The sequence below is a fragment of the Cynoglossus semilaevis genome, chromosome 8 (genome assembly GCF_000523025.1).
Source record: "Cynoglossus semilaevis isolate Cse_v1.0 chromosome 8, Cse_v1.0, whole genome shotgun sequence".
Taxonomy (NCBI): domain Eukaryota; kingdom Metazoa; phylum Chordata; class Actinopteri; order Pleuronectiformes; family Cynoglossidae; genus Cynoglossus; species Cynoglossus semilaevis.
The window spans coordinates 3,605,213-3,621,352 of record NC_024314.1 but is presented as its reverse complement, the minus strand read 5'-3'; the positions used below and the strand labels follow the sequence as shown (position 1 = coordinate 3,621,352).

General features: G+C 40.3%; 2 protein-coding genes across 4 annotated transcripts in view; one reads left to right on the top strand and one right to left on the bottom strand.

The window, feature by feature from the left end:
- The first annotated feature begins 682 nt into the window (after nt 1–682).
- Nucleotides 683–7,768, top strand: patl2 (PAT1 homolog 2). 2 transcript variants are annotated; one of them, XM_025058008.1, is made up of 16 exons: nt 683–881; nt 975–1,034; nt 1,276–1,422; nt 1,631–1,702; nt 2,431–2,579; nt 2,873–2,947; nt 3,057–3,180; nt 3,281–3,398; nt 5,036–5,142; nt 5,220–5,273; nt 5,373–5,515; nt 5,689–5,845; nt 6,423–6,563; nt 6,643–6,740; nt 6,863–7,003; nt 7,092–7,768. In XM_025058008.1, exons 1-16 carry the CDS (start codon nt 828–830, stop codon nt 7,123–7,125), a joined length of 1,674 nt encoding a protein of 557 aa, XP_024913776.1. In that variant the 5' UTR covers nt 683–827; the 3' UTR covers nt 7,126–7,768. The 2 variants fall into 2 exon arrangements, with proteins under 2 accessions (XP_024913776.1, XP_024913777.1); XM_025058009.1 differs by lacking the exon at nt 975–1,034.
- A 4,408-nt stretch (nt 7,769–12,176) lies between these two features.
- Nucleotides 12,177–16,140, bottom strand: part of LOC103381612 (transforming growth factor beta-1-induced transcript 1 protein) — a 13,365-nt gene continuing 9,401 nt past the window's right edge. For both annotated transcript variants that reach the window (XM_008314047.3, XM_017033958.2), the window contains exons 8-11: nt 15,561–15,734; nt 15,385–15,466; nt 14,605–14,753; nt 12,177–13,715 (exon numbers count right to left, since the gene is read on the bottom strand). In XM_008314047.3, coding sequence (XP_008312269.1) covers nt 13,449–13,715; nt 14,605–14,753; nt 15,385–15,466; nt 15,561–15,734 — 672 coding nt within the window. In that variant the 3' untranslated portion in view covers nt 12,177–13,448. The remainder of the gene's footprint in view (nt 13,716–14,604; nt 14,754–15,384; nt 15,467–15,560; nt 15,735–16,140) is intronic.

Genomic DNA, 16,140 nt, shown 5'->3' with positions numbered 1-16,140 from the left:
GGGAGCTTAAAAAGACACTAAAGGCCATGCAAGAGAGTTTCTTAACCTAAGAAATTTAGTTTCTTTTTTTTTTTTTGTTAGACAGCGATGAACCATATTTGTAGACAGACTCTGTTCTGTTTGTATCAGAGTCTGAATGACCTATTATTTTAAAATATCGCCAGATTATCTTTGAATAAAGAAAGCAAATGGATATGACTGGCTTTTCTTTGAATGAAGTAAATTAGTAAAAATTAAGTACTTTTTTTTTTTCCACTGTGTCCCACTGGGGCCTGGTACCACATGACCTATGGACTGGTACTGGTCCGTGGACCGGGGTTGGGTCTATACTAATCTATACAGTCTTCCATTTACAATCGGCCCTTCAAGGGTAACTGTATTGATGATGTGGCCCCCTGGTGGAAATTAGTTTACACCCCTGTTGTAGATGATCTTATTTGCCCATCTGCACCCCTTGTCCTCCCCCCTTTTTTTTTTTTTTTCCCCCATCATTCAACCAATGAGCATCTCATTGTGGGGGCCCAATGAGAACACTGACACCTACCACAAACTTTTTTTTTTTTTTCTTCCCCTGTCATTATGTTGTAGATGTGGATGCTCAGGTGACCGCAGAGGAAGCGACCAGCAGTTTATCTCAGTTTGCAGAACTCCCACCAACTCCTCCACCGGCATCGCCACCACCCCCACCACCACAGCTACCAGTTCCCAAACCATGTCCAAACGGTGCTCCTTCTCCTCCGAGACACAAGCCACAGAGTCGCCCCTCGTTCCCTTACTACCAGCGTGGTAGAGCAAGGGGCTACAGGGGCGGGCTGTACCGAGAACACATGTTTGAAGACCCAGCCGTGATGAGGATAGTCGAGGGTCGTCCAAACATTAAGGTAACCTCGTGTCCTGACGTACCTACGTTCGGCTGACTCCCCCCCACCCCCTTCCACCAACCTGCCCTCATGGCGGTCTGCTTTCTTCTTTAGAGTCTTGACAGTGCCATTGTGGATTTTGGGAACGCTATGTACCGGGAAAATTTTGAGGATGTAAGCTTCAATATCGATCTTCAATATCCGAAGTTCATTTTCATTTTTGTTTGCCGTTTCTTGTGTTTACTCTGATTGATCTCCCACCTCCCCAGTGGATGGTGCCCACTTACAGAAAAAACAGACGAGATTCAGGATCACTGCTCCAGGTTTTAACCACAGGACACTACGGGAGGCGTAATCTGTATCGAAGGTTTTCACTCTAAACCATTGGTCGTTTTATCGAATTCTGTTTCTCTAGGACAGCGCTATAGTTTGTGTGATTGATGGTCCCAGAGGCCGTGGTCAGCGGCTGGACTCGCCATATCCATTCTCTTGCTTCAGAGGGAGGAGAGAGCCCAGAGGGCTCTACTCCAGGAGGCCATTTTGCCAAAGAGGTCTCTCCCAGGTAGGGAGTTTGTTTTACTACACAATTGTATTTATTTATTTTTTTAAGAGTTTTATGATTCATTTCGTAAACAAAAACACAAATTGGCAGCCCCTTAAGTAGAATTCCTGCGTTTGGACAAACAAAATAAACACATTTTTGTTGGTTATTTTTAATGCTTCATTTTATTGTGTTTTTTTTTTTTTTTTTTTTTTTTTTTTGGTTGCAGATGCAGGCACCAGTTCCAGAAACACCTGCCTTCTCACGGCAACCCCTGACTCCCAGGCAGCTCTACAATCAGGTCTGTTATCAAATAACTGTAGGTGAAGGTCTTGGCGAGTGGTCTTCCCATGTAGTTGTTTATTTGGCTGTCAAAAAATAAATAAATATATATATTATATATTTTAAAAAAATGTATATATTTTTTTGACAGCCCAATAAACTATATATATATACATATATAATATATGTATGTATATATATATATATATATGTATATATATATATACTGTATATAACTAGGGATACACCGAATATTCAGCCAACAAACATTTTTGGCCGAAAATGGCCCAAAAGTGGATTTTCAGTTTCTGGCCGAAAGGCCTATCACCAAAACAAAATGGCTGAAACAGGAAGTTATAATGACACAAGCAAAAACCCTGGCCAGCACGGGCTTTTCTTAAAGTGCCAACTAGTCTGCGGTGTGGACACATTTCTCCAGGTTGGGTTAAATGTATTTACCTGAAATCAAATTTTATTTTGTGCATAGTTGGAATGTGCTAAATAAATATTTTCATATTTTGTAGTTGTTTTATTCTTTGAAACATTGATATTAATTTATGCCATTGCAGTGCCTTGATTTTTGATTCTTTAGGTAACGTGGCCCTAGAATCCAACGAAAATCTCCTGCGTGGTCTAAAAACTAACATTTGACTTTAGAACCCTTTGTTCCAGCAAAGCTTCCATATAACTTAAGCGAACATCCATGCAATGTATGGTTTGTCCTAATTCCTGTTTTTCTTCAATCAGACGGGAAGGTTCATATCCCATTCCGGCCGTCCTTGCCCTTCCACTCCGCAGTCTTTGCCTCCGAAGGTCTTGCAACTTCGTTTTGGCGCCAACTCGCCGACGCCATCCCCTTTCTACAGCCCTTCCTCTAACCCGGTGCAGCATTTCAGGTGTGTGCTGATGCTACGGGTCCCATTTCAGTCAGTGCTTGTTGTTAATAAAATCGGAAGCTTTTAAGTCAAAATGATGCTCGGAAAACTACTTAAATTTGTAGTTTCTATGTCAATAACTTTTTTTTCTGTTATTGAAATGTTTGAAAATGTGGAAACTTAACACAAAAAAAAAAAATCATATTTAGATTAGTCAAATGCCGCCGAGTTATCCTTGCGTCTAAATTGAATTGTTATAGTAACGGTTGATTTTTTTTTAAATTTTTTTTTTTTTTGGGGTCTCTGACCCACAGATTCCCAGGACCAGTGACTCAACTCCACCCGCAACACAAACGCTTACTTAGTCAAAAACAACGCATTTCCCACAGGTTAGTGCCACTTCTTTAACGGTTTTTAAGTTACATTCAGTGCGTTGTAGTGATGTCTCTGTCTCACAGTGGAATGTGTCGTTCTTTTAAATGCGTGCCCCCTTTTTAGAAAGATGGAAGACTTGGACCCTTACTGTAATATCATGACGGCTAAAGAAAAGGAGTGGATCATCAGGCTTCAGATGATTCAGCTGCAAAGTGAGAATCCTTACCTTGAGGACTACTATTACCAGGTAAGAACACTGAAGTTGGGTGTCTCATTGTCGCATAGACAAATAGGAGAGTGGGGGTTGTATTTAATTTTTTTATTTTTTTTTTTATTTTTTATATTAGGAGTACTATCGAAGAATAGAAGCCAAGATGGCAGAGGAGGAACTCGGCATCCGGGGCAAGAGGGAGCCACCCAAGCTTACCACACCTTACATCACAAAGACTGAGGCCTACACGCCAGGTTCTCCATTATAATCACCTTTGCATTCCACACAAACGCCCACTTACTTTTCAATGGTGTTGCTAAATGAATGTTGCAAAAGATCGGTCCTGCCTCTCAATTATAATGGAGGAAAAAAAATAAAAATTATATATATATATGTATATGTATATATATATATGTATATGTGTATATGTATATGTATATATATGTATATATATATGTATATGTATATATATATGTGTGTGTGTGTGTGTATATATGTATATATATATACATATACATACATATACACAGTATATGTGTGTGTATATATATGTATGTATATACATATATGTGTATGTGTACATACATATATATGTATATATATACACATATATGTATTTCACAGTATATATTTATTCACAGTATATATTGGTTAAAGGAAATGTTTTTTTTTGCTTTGCACTTCCAGCTCAAACTTTATATGAATCCCTGTCTGTTTTTAGTGAATTTAGAAAAGTGGGGCCAAATTATTTTAACTTTAATTTACAATATTAAACAGAGAAATATATTTTGTAATACTCCTACTCGCTAAAGTGACCTTCTCCGATGAGACTACAGAGGCAGTAGTGGCTCATTTGGGTTTGACACCTTCAAACTAAAACGTGAATGTCTTGTAGACCCCGAAATTCCAATTCTAGTAAGTAGAAATGCTAATTTTATTTGCATAATTTTAAATACAGTGGAACAGACGATACAGTAGCGGCTAATAGCGATGTGCGGAGAAGGGGGAGGAAGGAAGGGAGGGAAGAGTTGGCCCGTACGTAGCCATTTGATTCCGTACCGTACCTTACACGTACACTACGTAACTTACATAAACTTAGAGTTAACTTTTGTTTTGTATTCTTTCTTTTGCACCATGCTCATATTTATCGACAATTTTATGCTTTATTTCCGTGGTCATCCTGCGTTTCTTCTTCTCACCACCGTCCTTACCACTCACTCTCTTAGGACTCATCACTAATATGAAGAATAATGCACAAAATAGAGTGAAAATCACGTAGATAACGCGCAAACACAATACGGAAGTCTCACGGGACATGCATATGGAAGTCGACGAACATGTGAAGTAAACGAGTGCTCGGCCACCTAGCGTCGGCGTCTCTAAGCGTGCTCGTATCTTAAATATTTACTTCATAAATGGCTGGCTCGTATCTCGAAATACTCGTATGTCGGGGACTCTTGTACCTTGAGGTTCCACTGTACTAGAACACCTAAAGTAGGGGTGCCAAACATACGGCCTGTGGGCCAAAACCGGCCCACTAGGGGGTTTATTCCTGCCTGTTTGATAAATTCTAAAGGCAAGATAAGCACAAGCACTTCATGTTCATGATGTTATGTACATATACCTGTACCTGTTTTTTGCATGGAAAAAAAACATGGCCGCATTATTTTCAGTTTATGTGATGATCGTACTGGACCTGCCTGTTTGATAAATTCTAAAGGCAAGATAAGCACAAGCACTTCATGTTCATGATGTTATGTTTGTGCTGATCGTACTGATCTAGCCCACTTGACATGTAATTAGACAGTATGTGGCCTCTGAACCTGAATAACGTATTCTTTAATGTTTTACTCTGAACTTTTCCGTTGTCTGTGATTTTTCCCTCCACCAGTGGTGCACATTGAAGGCTCCTTGGGTCAAGTAGCAGTGTCTACGTGTTACTCTCCTCGCCGTGCCATTAGCGCCGTTCATGGTGTCCAAGCTCACACGTCCCATGAGGTCAGGGAAACCAACCTGTATTTCTAGAATTTTTTTTTTAATCCGCAACTATTTAAACTAACCATAATGCAAAGCAGGTACCGAAGGACATCAGACAGCAGCGGTTAGAGGTCCTCAGCCAAATAGAAAAGGTACATGCTGCTGTTTTTTTTTTTTTTTTTTTTTTTTTTTTTTAAATATGCGCTTGGTTTTCGCTTACGGTCTGTCACAGCTGCTGCTATGTCCTGCAGTTGTTTATGACTCTGCTGGAGGTGGAAGAGAGCGGTAGGAAAAATAGCAGCGTCCCGTCTGAATCCGAAGGAGGACAGCTGAAGGAGAAAACCCAGTGGACGGCGGAGCACATTTACACACAGATGAAACAGCACAATCTAGGGTGAGTCATAGGTACTGCGTGGTAATGTTTGGAATTGTATGATTTTTTTTTAACACACATTACACTCACTAACTGTACTAAATATAGCTTCCATTACACTCACTAACTGTACTAAATATGACTTTTTTTTATTTTTTAATAAGAAACACTAACATTTAAACCTCCTGATGTAGAGAACCAGGAGGGGAGTTTCTTCCTTTCCTGTTCGTTTCCAAAGGCAAAAAGCTTCTGGCTCGTCTGCTTCCGTTCCTGAAGCGCGAGTCCACACTCAAAATCTTGCATATTGTGACGTCCAACTTACCAACGCTGATGAGCAGAGATTCTGAAGAGGTAACTTTTTTTTCTTTTTTTTTTTTTTTTTTTTTTTCCCCACAGCTTATAACCAGATCAATTTGTTTTAAACTGCAATTTTTAAATCAAACTGAAATATTAAATTCAAATCACATGAAAATGAAACAAAGCAACACTCATTATCTTAGTCTTTTTTTTTTTTTTTTTTCTCCCTCACCAACAGTTGCAGTACATGATCAACTTCCATGACCAATTTGTCCCAGTCATGCATGTACAGCAGGGGTCCCCAACCACTTTTCCAATGACTATTAAGCTTTTGACCTGTCATTAGTGGGCTGCACAGAAAAAATTTAATTAAATAATTTTTTTTTTTTTAAGCATATCTTATTTTGAAAAACACTTTGCTCTGCTTCTCTTCAGTGCTGAACTGATTTGCAATTTTTTTTTTTTTTTTTTTTTTCCCCCCCCACCCCCTGAGGGTGGTGGGGGGGGGACAAAAAATAATTGCAAATTTAGGACAAAAGTGCTGCAAAACAAGGTTGGGGGACCACTGGTGTACAGTGTGTCAGAGGACTACAACTCTGTTTATTTTTTTATTTTTTTTGACTGGTTTCAGAGCCTTCCCGTTCTCTACCAGCCTCTTCGAAATGTGATTGCAGCGCTAACGTTCAGTCAGCTCATCAGGGTCCTCAAAGACCTGACCTCATCAGAGTCCTTGTCAACGTACGAGTGTCTGACACTGGTGTGTCAGAACAAGGTGTGCTGCTCGTTTCTCCTGATGTTTTATTTCTATTTATGATCTCATTATATTAGACATTTTCTGCTTGTCTTCTAAGTTTGGACTGTCCTTACTGTACGCGCTACTGTCCCAAGGAGAGAAGCTCCTGTCGTCCGGTGTCCCGCTCGAGCCCAGCATCGGTGACTTTGAGACCTGGTGAAGTCCAATGTTCCCGTTGTATTTAAAACTGTAGTCCCTTTTTTTTTTTTTTTTTTTTTTTTTTTTTTTTTTTTTTTTTTAACACTTCTGGATGAGACTTGATTCTTTCCTCGTTGCAGGACGGACACAATATTTCAAGTGGCCGGTCAGCTTTCTCAGTGTTCACTCGTGGAGCCCCTCAATCTGCCGTCCAACCTGCTCACTCTTTTCTGCCGGTACTTGGACAAGAGAACTGTGTGTCAGCTTAAATGCAACATGGAGTAAGTCTGGGATATTGCACATTAAAAAAAAATAAAAAATGCTTTTACATCCTACAGTAACCGAGATTAGAACAACTATTAATTGCAGGTCTGCTACTGGATTCCTGGCTCTTCCATCTTAAGCGGGACAAAACTGCTTTGGTGTTAAAAGCAGCAGCAACACAGACCTGTCATGAACTTCTCTGTCTTCCTAATATATGGAACAATGTGTTAATATACTGTTTGTTTTTTCCAGATCACTTTAACCTTTAACTCTGATTTCAGCATTGGACACATTGTTTGGTTGTTTTTCTTTTGTTTGTTTTTGCACACAAACCCATTTCCATTTCCTTTATCTGATCTTTTCCTTGGTCTCCTGTAGCTTTTTTTTTTTTTTTTTTTTAAACTTAATGTTAATTTCTTGTGCTCAACATGCACGTAGCTTGTAGAGAAATAGATGATAAGACAAGTACTATCCACACTCAATGAGTCGTGTTTATAAATCCTGTACAATTGAACTCAAACCAAACGGTATGTATAAATTCTGAAGATGATAGTTAGCTTAGCGTAGCATTATTTTGTAAAGTAGCCAATCCTGTTGTGAATATCTTTTAAAAAAAAACCAACAGGGTGAACTTCTTTGAGTCTAACAGGGTAACCAGGGTAAGGAAGGTGTAATGACTGAACAGTGGTTCAGCTGTACAGACTTTGTACATAAGCCACAGAGTTTTTGGGGTTTTTTTTTTTTTTTTTGCGGGCGCATGTATTAAGTGTAAAGAAGGGGGGGGGAAAAAAAAAACATGAGGGATGCGATGTAATGTCTGTCTTAGATGTTTCTGTTGTAAATTTTTTGTATGAATGTATAATTTGGAAATGGGACTAATTTAAATTGCACCATTGTAGAGCACTTGCAATATAAATAAATATAAAAAAAAAAAAAAACTTTAAAAATGTGTAATGTTTTAGACAATGCTTCTCCTGTGGGGGTCGTTGGGCTTTTTGGACTCGGAGTATGTATACATATGTGTATATGTATACGTGTGTGTGTGTGTGTATATGTATACATGTGTGTATACATGTGCGTATATGTATACATGTGCGTATGTGTATACATGTGCGTATATGTATACATGTGTGTACATGTATGTTTATGTGCGTGTATGTATACATGTGCGTATATGTGTGCGTATGTATACATGTGCGTATATGTATACATGTGCGTATATGTATACATGTATGTTTATGTGCGTGTATGTATACATGTGCGTATATGTATACATGTATGTTTATGTGCGTGTATGTATACATGTGCGTATATGTATACATGTATGTTTATGTGCGTGTATGTATACATGTGCGTATATGTATACATGTATGTTTATGTGCGTATATGTATACATGTGTGTATATGTGCGTATATGTATACATGTATGTGTATATATGTGCGTATGTGTATACAGTACATGTATGTTTATGTGTGTATATGTATACATGTATGTATATGTATACATGTATGTATGTATGTATATGTATACATGTATGTATATGTATACATGTATGTGTACGTGTGTATATGTATACGTGTGTGTATATGTATACGTGTGTGTGTATATGTATACGTGTGTATACATGTATACGTGTGTATACATGTGCGTATATGTATACATGTATGTATACATGTGCGTATGTGTATACATGTGCGTATATGCGTGTATGTATACATGTGCGTATATGTATACATGTATGTTTATGTGCGTATATGTATACATGTGTGTATATGTGCGTATATGTATACATGTATGTGTATATATGTGCGTATGTGTATACAGTACATGTATGTTTATGTGCGTATATGTATACATGTATGTATATGTGCATATATGTATGTATATATGTACATATATACACACACGTGTGATCTTTAGTTTAGTTTTCATCAATATGTACATTCTGTTCTACTTTGTCGATATAGTCCCTTGAAATTGAAAACATTAATACTTGTCAGGCCCGGGGGCCGTATGCAGTCCGTTCAGCTTTTTAATCCAGCCCGCCAAGCTTGTCCAAATTATATTAATTAATTTATTATAATTATCATTGTACATCTGCCTGTTCCCTGCAATACCTATGTTTCCCCAATAGATGTCATTTATATGACACAAACGCTCCATCCATCTGCTCCTGACTCGGCCCCCCTGTTGAATTGGACAATTGTGTCCCGCCAGTTGAAAAGGTGCTCCTGACCCGGCCCCCCTGTTGAATTGGACAGTTGTGTCCCGCCAGTTGAAAAAGGTTACCCACGCCTGGAATAGGCTAAGCTAGGTCTAGCATGCTAACAGGTTGTCTGTGGATGGTCAGCTTTGGAATGCCTTTGGTCTTTCACTGGTGCTTTGACACATCAAACTGCTTTGATGCTGTAATGTTCTCCTTGTACCCAGAAGTTCTTTTTTTTTTTTCCTCTTTTCCGCTGCTTGTCTTAGTGCTGCAAGAAACAACGTAAAGACGATCTATATGTTAAATGAGGCGTACGGAGATCTAGAATTGATGCAACTAAAAAGGATACGCGATAGGGTAGGAATGCAACGCTATGGAAGCTCGGTGTAGTAAAACCACTCTAACCACCCATTCCAGGAGAACAACAGCGTTAGGGATAGGGATGAAGATCCAGAAGAGATGGAAAGAAAAGAGAAGCGGGCGAAGCAATCCAGCGGCAGGCACGGGGGCTCGCCAGAATCTCTAATCTCTCTCTGCCAACGATGAAGAAAAGACGACCAAAGGGCAGCAACACCAACTACGGTATTTCAACTGACGAGAAACGACAAGAAGGCCGATATTATGATGGTCAATGGTGCGAATATCAGGGACGGTAGTCCAATAGCGGCTGCAAATTCGTCCGCGACGTAACCCATTATGTTCCATGCATCGACACCCCGGACGCCGCCCCGTTTAGTCAAGTGGTCATGGAAAAAGAAAGTGAGGGTGAAATAAAACTGGGTGACTTGGACTCGTCTCTCCTCACATCTGAGGACACAGAATCCCTGGCGTCGGATGTGGAAAATATGATCCCCAGTGGTTTGGAGATGCCCGCGTTCACGTGGAGGACCATGAAGCAACTGTTTACCAAGTGCGTCGCCGAGCCCTTCAGCTCAGTGGAGCAGACGACCAAGGGCCAGACTCTGAGCGCAGAAAACATCTGTCTGCTGAACACCAAATGCCACCTGATAGTGGAGATGATAAGCCACGAAATCCTGAGAGCCGTCATCCCCCAGGTTTTAACCCAGGACGGTTCCAATAATCTGCGGTACACGCACGTGACCGAGGGCGACATCCTGCACAGTTTCGGCTATTCTCTGGACATCGGCATCAGAGAAGCCATGAGTCTCACGGGGGTGCAGAGCATCGTCTCCGTCAACAAACTCAAGCAGCTCATAGCGACGGAGGTGGCGAACACAGTGAACTGCTCGCTCGATCTGGTCATAGACCGCAATGCCATCGAGATGGAGCCGCACAAGTGCATGCTAATGCATCCCAAAAAAATCGTGGACCTCTTACGGCTCATCCTGATTTCGTACGATCCCAAAAGGCCAGAGTCTGCCCCCAAAGATAACGCCGTGGGTTTGAAAGACTTGGCCAAATCTTCACATCAGATGCTGGACGACAAAGAAAAGGAGTTGCTAGCGCGAGATCGGAACTTTATCGCAAAGTTTATTCCGGCCCTGGTGACCTGCATCACCGCACGTGCAAAAACGTCCATGTACGACCTGGACCTGAGAGGGATGTTGGCTCGTCTGGAGGAGTGCACCGTGGGAAAACTGAGCTACACTTTCCCGAAGAATATCGAACAGATCCACATCACCGTCTACAAGAAGCTCTGTCGCGAGTTTGGATGCGCGAAGCAGCAGCACGCCGCCATCGTTTCTGTCGACCGATTTTTCGAGGCCACGATTGTAAGACTTTTAAAGGAACAACTGCACAGACCTGAGAAAGACGGCTTCGTCGATAAAATGAAAAAGATTTTCAAAAAAGGAAGCCACAAAAGTATACAGGACTCCGAAGAGGCTGGGACGTCGGCCTCGTATGTGAACACAACTTTGACTCCAGAAAAGTCGCCGCTGGACAAGTCTGGACAACACTGATGGATTCTCAAACTTCCCTTCTTCTATTTGTACAGTTTCTTTGATGACGATGAATTCGCAGAAACAGACACTCATCAGATTGAATGTTTAGCCCGATTAAGGTTATACAAACATATATTTTATGTGTTTTCCAATAAAAAAAAATGACAGTTTACATACTATATTATGTGCTGGTTTACTTTTTTTTTATACCTATTGCAAAGGGGGTACAATAACAAACTTTACTTTAGAATAGCGATGTCCGATATTAACTTTTTACCGATATGCCGATTTTTCCAAACACTTAATTCCCCATTCCGATATCAACCGATACAGAAATATTTATTTGTTTATCTGTAGAAACCACTGTATTTTTTTTGTTGTTGCTGCTACTAGCGTTCTGCATACAATCCACCGATTATTAAAATAGGTTAATAAAATGAGCTGCAATGCTGCCATCTAGTGACTTTCACTTTAATGTGCAGCCGTTTATCCCCCACAACTATTTTTAGGGCACACAACATTCTGCATTGGCATTGAGTTGGCATCATGTTTTCATTATCGGAGGAAAAACCGATAACGATCCTTACAGATATTACATAATTATGCTAATATCGGCCGATGATAACGATCGGCCAATATTATCGAACATCCCTACTTTATTTATTAATACGGCCAATATTATCGGACATCCCTATTTTATTTATTAATGTAATAATTATTTATGAATTAATTCACATTTAACCACAAATAGGAATTAACTCAGTTCCTGCCCCTCAGTAGTCAATTTAGTCCAGGTACTGCCACTAGGGGGCATGCGAAATAACAAAAACTGTGATGGTGGTTTGGATTTTCCTACACAACAGTGACAGGGAAATTTGTAAAATTTAAATTTAATTCTTAAATTAAATTCTTTGACTAATAACATTTTACTTCTAATAATTGCACAGTTTTTTACTTTTTTTTTTTACTAATATTTTGACCCACAGTTATTAAATGTTTTTTTTATATATATATAAAAATTCCTTGTTATGTTATCTAAAGGTCATGTTATCTGAAAGGATGAGAAATGAGACGGGCAAACAAATAGTGTCGTACTTTATTCTTTGGAATTGTCTCTGGTAAATTGCATAGAGCTGGTGTGGAATAAAGTGAAGCAAAATGACATAAATGTAAAGCTGAGCATGTCATATACAAAGAAGAGCGCAAGATAATACAGGATAAATGCATTTGCTGTGAAACATTTCCTTTGTCGTAGAACCTCCTGAAACCATCAATGCAGAGATCAGTGTTTTCTTCGTTTCTACCTTCAGTCAGAGCAACATCCGTGTGGCGCCCTCTATCTGCAACTCATTTGAACGTTTAACCAAGTTTGTAAAATCTGCCGACATGACTTGAGGTTGTGTTGTGAACTAAAAAAAAAAAAATGTTGATGTTAAGGTTTTAAAATTGCAATTGCTCAAAGGTCTAGGGTAGGGACCGGGAATAGCATGCCATCTTTTTCAAATTTTTTTTAGACTTTCTTCTGTTAGTATCAGAGTCTGAATGACCTGTTGTTTTGAAACATTGTCAGATAATCTTTGAATGAAAAAAGTAAAGGGATATGACTGGATTCTTTTTGACTGAAGTAAATTACTAAAAATGAAGTACATTTTTTTTCAGTGTCCCACTGAGGCCCAGTACCAAATGACCTACAAACCCAGGGTTGTTCTACACAGGTCTTGTGCAGTTGAAATCTCACTTTTTTTAAACCAAATGTAAGCCCCAAAAAGTTAACTGTAAAAAAAAAAAGCAGTCCAGTTGGGGGCGCTGTTGTTCTGGCTGAAAGTGAAAATGAAGACAATCCATTTATTTCATAAAAACAAAACACAAAAAAAAAAAAAAAACTAAACAAGCAGAATTGAACTACTGAAATTATTGTAGTGGAATGTGAGACCGAGGGACACCGAACTGTGAGGTTATGAAAATGTCTAGCGTCCCTCGACAGGCACCATGAGAAATACCACTCCAGTCTGACTCTGGCATTATAAAGCAACACTGTAATATTGAAGGAACCTTTGTTCCGAAACAGCAAGAGGCTCTGATTCCAAAATTCCTAAAAATGAATTTTTAAATATTCAATTTGAATCAACATAGTATGTAAACGTTTCACATACAAGACATTTGGCTTTATTTTGAGTCTACAAATCTTCCTAAACTGCCATAGAAACGCAGTCCACTTGACTAATACGCAAAAAGAAAAACATTTCGTTGAATGATTCATCCAAAAAAACAAACAAAAAAAACACGTTACCGCCGTCGTTCCCTCAGAGCTTCCGCGATCTTCATTCAATAATCAAAGTCTTGTTGCATGTCTAGCCGAACAGCTTGATGAAGCAGGGGTGGCAGTAGGGCTTGTTCTCCTGCTCTTTGAAGCAGCCTTTGCTCAGAGGCTTCAGGCAGAAGTGGCACACGAGGTGGTGGGGGTGGAATTTGGCCCCCATGGCAGTGATGCAGCGTCCCAGGATGGGCTGCTGACAGGCCTGACACACGCTCCCGCGGGACTGGTGGTAGTGGGCCTCACACAGGGGCTTGCCCTCGTGTTCGAAGAAGCTGCCGTTCACAAAGGGAGGGTAGCACTCCTGCAGGACGGCAGAGGAGGAGAGAGATCAGAAGTCGGTCGTAGAGTGACGTCTTTTTGGGTTGCTCAGAACAATAGATTTAGCAATGATTTAGGCCTGTCCTCGACAGTTGATGATATCGCAAAATGTGTGACAAAACAATAGGCGGCAACTTCTGCTGAATACGCCTCGGATTCACCCCTCGGTCCTCAGGCCACGAATGCCAAACATTCAAACAACCAAAACTGGCCCGCTTGGTGAATTTTGAAAATAAAAAAATGACATTGAAATTTTTGTAAAATTATTTTACACTTAATATGAAGATGTATCTAATACTACTTTTTGCATTTAAACAATAGAGAAAAGTTAGTTATTATGTTATGATTGTACTGGTCCGGCCCACTTGACATCAAATTAGGTCAGGCATGGACAAACTAAGGCCCGGGGGCCGGATGCGGCCCTTTTTTAATTTTACAATCCGGTCCGCCAAACTTTTCCAAATCGAAATTTAATTTATTTATATTATCATTATACTTCTGCATTTTCCCTGCAATACCCATGTTTCCCCAATAGATGGCGTAAAAATGCCAAAAGCATTTTTTTAGCATTTTAGCCTTTATGCATGACTTTTACATGTCATTTATCTTAGTTCACACCAATGCTCCTGACCCGGTCCCCCCCTGTTCAATTTTAGGACAATTGTGGTCCGCCAGTTAAAAAGTTTGCCCACACCTGAATTAGGTTTTGTTAGATAGTTTGGCCCCTGAACCAAAACGTCGGAATTCCACTCGTACGGCGTGACATATCTTCATTTCATAACTCTGAATTTACATACTGTACATAAACACCTTTGTCGCTCACCGACACTAACAAAAAAAAAAGAAAAAAAAGAAAAATAAAACCTTCTCACCCTGCAGACGAAGCACTGTGGGTGCCACAGGGAGTTGAGGGCTGAGATGTAGTTTTCTAGAATGGGCTGGCAGCAGCCTTGACAACGGGAAGCAAACAGAGTCAAGAAGCACTGCTGGCAGTACTGCTGGCCCTCACGGTCGTGGAAACCTGCAGGAATACACACCTGCAGTTAATCACCAGATCACCCTCGCAAACCTTGTTATGCCATCGAGTTTAACGGTAATGAATGGAAACCAGGGAGGTCCGATAGTAACGTTTTGCTGTTGATATTGTCCAAACACTTCATTTTTAATATCATCCGATACCGATATAGGCAGTGGTGGCCTGGTGGTTAAGGACGTTAAGTGCTACTCGCTAAGGTGATGGGTGAAAACAGTGTTTCTCAATTATTACAGATAAATACATTTCTACAGATAAATAAATATATATATATATTTTCATCCGTACAAACCAGTGTATGAGTTGCTGGCGCTAGCATTTTGCATACAATCCCCTGATTATTAAAATAAGAATCATAAAATGAGTTGCAATGCCGCCATCTAGTGACCAACACTTTCATATACAGCCGTTTTTCCCCCCCAAAAACCATTTTAGGGCACACATCATTTGGTGAAACCCAGGCATTGCGTTATCCTGTTTTCATTATCGGAGGAAAAAAAAAAACGATAACAATTCTTACAGATATTACATGATTATGCTAATATCTGGCCGATAATATTGGACATCCCTAATGGAAACCGTTGATTTATGAAGATTCTTCATCGTGCGTGCCTGTTACCTTCCTCTCCAAATGCCCGGCTGCATTTTACACAGCAGAAACACTCCGGGTGCCAGTTCTTGTCCAGAGCCGTCACCATTTTCTGACGAATTGACAAAATAAACAGAGTCAACAAAGCTGTTCATCGCTTAATAAGGTTGGACGGGGGGGGAGGGCAGGACAGAGAAGTGTCTCACATTTAGAATGGGTTTGTTGCAGTGTGCACAGTGAGGAGAAAAGAGGGTGAAATAATCCGATTCACAGTACGGTCGTCCGTCCTTCTCAAAGAAGTTGCGACTGCCCAGCTCGGTCTCGCACTCAGTGCACACAAAATGCTCGGGATGCCACACTTTCCCCAGGGCCGTTACCACCTGCGGAGGAAAAACACGAGTTTCCAAGTAGAACAGCAGTGCTGTTTATCTTTCTTGGTTCTTTTCACATTGGCATGTACGGCTTCAGATTTTGGTGCGTGCGCAATTTGGATTTGTAGAAATCGATGTACAGTGGAACCTCGAGATATGAGCAAGCCTTAGAGCTAATTTTTGCTTCGAGATACGAGTAAAGATTCCAGATACGAGCACGCTGACAGACGCCGACGCTAGGTGGCCTAGCGTGCGGAGCAGCCCACGCCGCCTCACTCGTTCACTTCACGTATTCGTCGACTTCCGTACGCATCTCCCGCGAGTCTTCCGTATTGTGTTTGCGTTATCTGTTATTCTTCATAATAGTGATGAGTCCTAAGAGAGTGAGTGGTAAGGATGGTGGTGAGAAGAAGAA

Bases quoted from the DNA above. Each gene is read 5' to 3' on its own strand.
- patl2 (XM_025058008.1), top strand. From the start codon at position 828: ATGTTTGAAGACCCAGCCGTGATGAGGATAGTCGAGGGTCGTCCAAAC. The intron at 1,423-1,630 runs GTAGGGAGTTTG...TTTTGGTTGCAG, and splicing joins GCCAAAGAGGTCTCTCCCAG to ATGCAGGCACCAGTTCCAGA. The intron at 1,703-2,430 runs GTCTGTTATCAA...TTCTTCAATCAG, and splicing joins CCAGGCAGCTCTACAATCAG to ACGGGAAGGTTCATATCCCA.